A 5,643-nucleotide genomic window follows, 5' to 3' on the forward strand; every position below is an offset into this window, starting at 1 on the left:
TGTCGTGACTCGGCTGGCTACCCTCCGCCTCTGGTCTTCCTCCCCAGATAAATATTGCATGCGGTTGTTGGGACGTTGGCGCGTTTGGTCTTAGTCCTTCGGGGGCGCTCTCCGGGAAAAGGAGGTAATTGCTGGCCTCGAAATAAAGTCGTACAAAGGGTGCCGAGGTGCCGCCACGGGCATGCTTGGTCACAGTAGCACAGACTGATACAAATACATACACGGTTCGCTAGGCCCCGTACTTAAGTGGAGCTGGCAACTCCGTTTGGCGGAAGGGCGGGCCTGCTTGTTTCTTTTTTTTTTTGGGGGGGGGGGTTATACTCTGCCGACGAGTTGCATACTTGCACGAGCTCATAAGGTGCCTTCGTGAACGACGGAAGGCAAGCACGCCCGCACGCCTGAATCTGGCAGAGTAGAACCAGTAAAATAGACGGCCCTCCAGTCCTGGTATCCTGCGTCACAACCGGGAGCAATCTTAATGAGGTTCGTTAAACCTCTTTTCCTTCCTTGGCTTTTCCGTCCTCCTTCTCCTTCTTTGGAATTGTCGAGGGCGTAGCGTAGTTAGCCCCCGAGGTCGGCGGCACCCAGCGCTCGGTGATTCGCTGTGTACTGGGTCCGGGCGAGGATTTCGGAACACAGCCAGCGGGGAATTTATTCATGCGTCCGAGCGACCCGGCTGATTGCAAGTGGGGGTCCGGCCGGGTCCGGCCCGAGTCCGGCCCGGGGCGGGGTGATGGCCACCGCGGTACCCGCCTGTGCAAACGTGCGCTAGACTGCGCCTCAACAAACAGAACAAAAACAAACAAAAAAATAAAAAAATGGGGGTCACGTCAAAGTTTTCCAGGATGTGCGTCAAGCAAATCAGATCACTTTGGGGCAAGTTAAAGTTTAGTTTCTCTTCACAGAGTTTTATCTCTTTTCGCATGTTCCTAGCCGGAGAGCCGCCGTCAAACCTCGTGTGTGATTGATGGTCGAAGAGGTTTGGCGCATACGGCACCCGCAGTGATGTATTAAAAAAAAACACAATATTGAGGTTATTTCACTGGCGATAATCAGACGATAAAGTAAAGTTAAACAACGGAGAATGTGTTCGCTGCGCCGGCAACTCCGTTCGGCAGGGGCCGGGCCTGCTTGGCCTGTCGGCGGCGGCGGGCATTTCAGTCCCACGATTTACTGATATGCATAATCAAATAAATAATGTGACCGGTAAATCACTTATATATATTATATATTTGAGTAAACTAAAGCGTCCGGCGGGGGGCCTGCGGCCCAGAAATTTGCTGCTTGGACATGACAAAAGACTGTAACGGGGCAACACCGTGACTACACCCCACCCTTCTGCTTTGCTTAAGAATTAAAAAAAAAAACGAACCCGCGCAGTTTTTTGGTTATATATTGTTTGTCAAACAGTCCTAAAACTTGACTTTTTGCCATTGTTTTCAATATATCCACCTCTAGGGCCGAAGCAGTGAAAGATACGGCAAATCCGAGGCTAGTTCCCGATTCAGAATGTGTTGTTTTGGGGGGGTACTTCCTCTGACATTTTACGATTGGACGCCTCCCTGTACGTCTTTATGTGCAATGTGGTCATTTTCGCCGTATTTTCGTCGAAAAAAGCACTCTAGCGCCCAAACGGTGCCAGATAGAGTCAAACGGACAAAATTTTCGCCCAGAGGGCTCTACTTTCAAGAGTTACCCCTTAGGAGACCATAAAAAAAATATTTTTTTCCTACTTTTTGGACCAACCCCTATTTCTTTGTTACCCCCTTTCACCCCCTTAGGGTTGGTTGCCAGGATTTGCACCAGGCGTTTCGTTGTCCAGGAGTGACCCCTAAGATACCCTGAAATTTGTAGACCTCTAGCTCATCTCCTTCCTCTTACACGGGCGACAGACGGACAGACGGACAGACAGACACGAGAGCGGTTGCATAAGCCCGCTTTAATGCTTTTTTAAAAGCAGAAGGGCGGGCTAAAAAGAAAAAAAGAGACAGCGCAGATCACCCGCTTTATCTTTCCCCGCCCAAGCAACGTTTCTCTGCGTGTCTCTGCCTCGCATGCAAAAGGCTATGCACAGCGCGGCGCGTTTGAGAGGCCCATAGAAGCGCCAGCCGCCGTGTGAAGTGCAGGTGTTCGAGAGAGATGCGCGGGGCTTTGCCGAGAGCCGCGAAGCCCCCCCCCCCCCCTCAAATTAACCTCGCTCCGGAGGGGAAGAACGGCCGAGGTGCTTCCATTGAATTAATGAACAAGGCGATGAGCGTCGCCGGGGCGAGGTGCTGTGCTGCTGCAGCCAGGCAAGCGCGGGACGCGCGCGAACGGCGGGCACTTGGTTTTCGCAGCCCCCTCTAAACCTTGCTCCCGCTCTTGCAAAGTAAGGGGGGGGGGGCTCGAAAGGAGCAGCAGGGATTTTAAAAAAACAAGAGAGACGAAACAATTCACCAAGTGGATTTTAGGAACTCTTCAATCTTGTCCGCCGTGTATACGATAGGAGACAAGTCGGCTATAACCATAAGACATCACCAACTCCCGACCCTCGCACTCCCACCCCGCCCTCTCGGCTCGATCGGGCCGTTACAAGCCGTATACATGTCGGCGGCCAATCAGGAGTCACGGAACCATCTCTCGGCACCCACTGACAAATTACCTTGTCGTGACTCGGCTGGCTACCCTCCGCCTCTGGCCTCCCTTTCCCCAGCGGCCCCCCCAGCGCGCGCCGCCAGCTGACACCTGCACGGCCCCCAGCAGCAGCGGCACCGCTGGCGGTGCTACTACTGCGCCTCGCCTCGCCGCATCGCACAGTCACAGTCCCAACTTTCCCTTTCCTGTCTGCTCGTCGAAAAACGCACTGCCCCACTTTCCTCAAAGAGCCTCAAGGAGAAGGTGGATGGCGAGGAGGGGATGGAGGGAAGGACCTCTCTCGGCGCCTTTTCCTCCGTTTCCTGTGTTCTCTGTTGCCGCGCACGTTTGGGTGCACTGTAAACCCAAGCAGTCGACCATGTACACACGAAAGGAAGAGAGTGACTGTTAGCAACAGTTATTTGAGGTAGACTGCAGTCTACATGGCAGCAGCGTGCACAACTTTGAGTCATAAACTCGCTTCGCACAGCGAGGAGTATATAGCTGCAAAGGGCGATGATAATCAATTTCTTCCTTAAACTTAGGGGCAAAAATATGGGCGATTAAAAACTAGCCATTTACCTCTACTTCTGAAAACTATGCCGCATCTTGCAGGTTCTGCTGACAGTTGTCAAATGCCAGGCACACTCTTGTTAACAGTCCGATATACAAAGCCACGCTCTTCTTTGTGTGTATTTCGTGCGTGGTCGACTTTCGGGGTTTTACAGTAGTTTGTTCCGTCCCGGCTCCTCCGCCCCCCGCGCCTCCCCGAGGCCCAGTAGTAGTGTGGCCCCCCGCGACCCGCCGCCGGCACAGGCCACAGGGGCACGGCAGGCCATGCCGCGCCGCGTGACCCTGCCGCCGCGCTGGTCGATTGAATATACCGACGTTGTCGCACGCAAAGGGTCTCGGTGAAAAGGAGAGAGAAAAAAGGGGGAAGAGAGGTGGAAGGGAAAGCACATGATGATGGGCTCGCTTTATTGGTCGCGGCCGGTTGTTATTTGTGCGCCGGAAACCGCGCACTTAAGTTGCACTTCCTTTCGCGTGGCGCGAGGTGGCGGCGGAGCGTGCTGCAAATCGGTGGCGCCGGGGGGAATGTGGCAATCAATCCCCACGGAGGCGCCTGCCTCACCTGATGTGCTCTGAAACTTCGTTCACTGATGGGTGCCTCCCCTCCTTGTGTTGCAGGAAATGGCTACATCGAGGGCACAGAACTTGACGGATTCCTTCGCGAGTTTGTCTCGAGCGCCAACGCCACCGACGTCAGCCCTGAGGTAAGAAAAAGGCAAAAATGATCATTATGACGGGAACTTCGCCCCATTGAAGTGATCGGTACCTCCTATCAATATGCGCTTATAATTCTTTAGGTTAAACATAATCGCTCATCACCTCGGGTTCTACACAGAACCGCTTACCTGTGCGGGCCCTACACAGAACCGCTCATCTGCTCGCGGCCGGGGCGCTGGTTAGGTTATGTTGCCCGTCGTATTTACTATAATATCACCCAAGATCAGAGGCTTTTACAATATGTAGTAGTTTAAATATGATGGTCTAGTACAGACAAGAGAGCATGTTACATTTTCTGTTTCTAAATTGAAGCTCAGCACCTAGGAACATTCATTGAAATCTGGGAATCACCCGCCCGTATTTCAGAAAGATGAGCGGTTCTGTGTAGCTCCCGCGCAGATGAGCGGTTCTGTTTAGAGCCCTTAGTAATGAGCGAGTTTGTTTGGATTAAAAACAAATAAGCGCATATTGATAGGAGGTACCGTGATGGTTTCACATTATCGCTCCTTTTGAGCGACGGTCGTCGTATAATGAAGTAAAATACACTGGTAAAACAAGTGTTTAATGTTGCACACCAATTGGTGTTTAAGTTCAAGTGTGCATTTTCTCAACACATTGTGGTGTTTATCTAGGTTAAACGTCAATTATTATAGTGTTTAAATTTTCGACACTTTCGAAAAGTATAGCAGCTGCACACCATATGGTTCCTATAGATTTGTGTGTGTCCAAGTGTGCACAATCTACACGTTTAAAAAACGTTTAAAATGTGCACACCACGCAAGTGTGCAACTTGAGCTAAACACGGCTAAACACCATGTAGTGTTTAAAATCATAACTTGCACACGTTGGTGTTTAAATTATGCACACTTGTTTTACCAGTGCAATTTTCCAAAATCATCAGTCAAATAGAGCGACGTAAGCAAGCGTCGTTCTCCCATGAGAAACGAACATGGAAGCAATGCGTCGCTCATTAGAGAGCGACGCGCGTGACTCGTTTTCAGTAAGTGGTTCGCCTTCAAAGTGATTTAACGACATCGTTATGTTCTTTGCACTTCAAAGGTGACCCCAAATTGAACGTTCCCCGAAGCAAAGCAAAACAACACTTCCCAGACAATGAGAGGGGCGGTTTGGCTCCAACAACACTCCCTTGTCTTGAATGTGCTCCTGCACATGTGTGGGCCGCTCACAGAGGCGGGCAACCTGCGCCACACAGCTGCTCGGGCGGGTTGGCCTACCCTGTTCGCTGCAAGCGCCAAACAATAGCGTACTCGAAAGCCCTTGGCACTGTGACACCCGTCGGGACCGGTCGGGACTTTGTACTTGCTCCTCCACGGCTGACACTGACAGGCTGTGAGCGTTGTCGGAATGGGAAACACGTTGGCACCAGTAGTCAAATAGGCAATCGGGAAATGCCACATCGGAGTGTGGGGGCGGGCACGTTGAATTTCGAGACCCGGTCTTGGATCTAATGGAGAACGCCGTTGACGGCCAAGACCGGGTCTTAAAATTCAAGCAGCCTTTTTTTTTCACCGTGTGGAGAAGCGAGTGTAGTCTGAGCCGGGATCATTTCGAGAATGCCTTAATGATGCGTGTCTTAATGAAGTCTCTTTCTCTCTTTCTCCTGGCAGGCCATGTCAGACGCGATGCTGTTGGAGCTCAAGCAGTGCTTCATGGAGGCCTACGACGACAACCAGGATGGCAAGATCGACATCCGCGAGGTGAGTCCTTTAGAGTGCGCCGTCA

The 5,643-nt window shown here is 51.7% G+C and overlaps 1 protein-coding gene across 2 annotated transcripts in view; it reads left to right on the plus strand.

Annotated features, from left to right (window-relative positions):
• Positions 1–5,643, plus strand: part of LOC113212479 (calbindin-32) — an 81,703-nt gene that overhangs the window by 55,391 nt on the left and 20,669 nt on the right. For both annotated transcript variants that reach the window (XM_052266134.1, XM_052266135.1), the window contains exons 3-4: positions 3,802–3,887; positions 5,529–5,618. In XM_052266134.1, the coding sequence (XP_052122094.1) occupies positions 3,802–3,887; positions 5,529–5,618 (176 nt within the window). The remainder of the gene's footprint in view (positions 1–3,801; positions 3,888–5,528; positions 5,619–5,643) is intronic.

Source organism: Frankliniella occidentalis, unplaced genomic scaffold, assembly GCF_000697945.3.
Source record: "Frankliniella occidentalis isolate FOCC.00 unplaced genomic scaffold, Focc_3.1 Scaffold35, whole genome shotgun sequence".
NCBI lineage: Eukaryota > Metazoa > Arthropoda > Insecta > Thysanoptera > Thripidae > Frankliniella > Frankliniella occidentalis.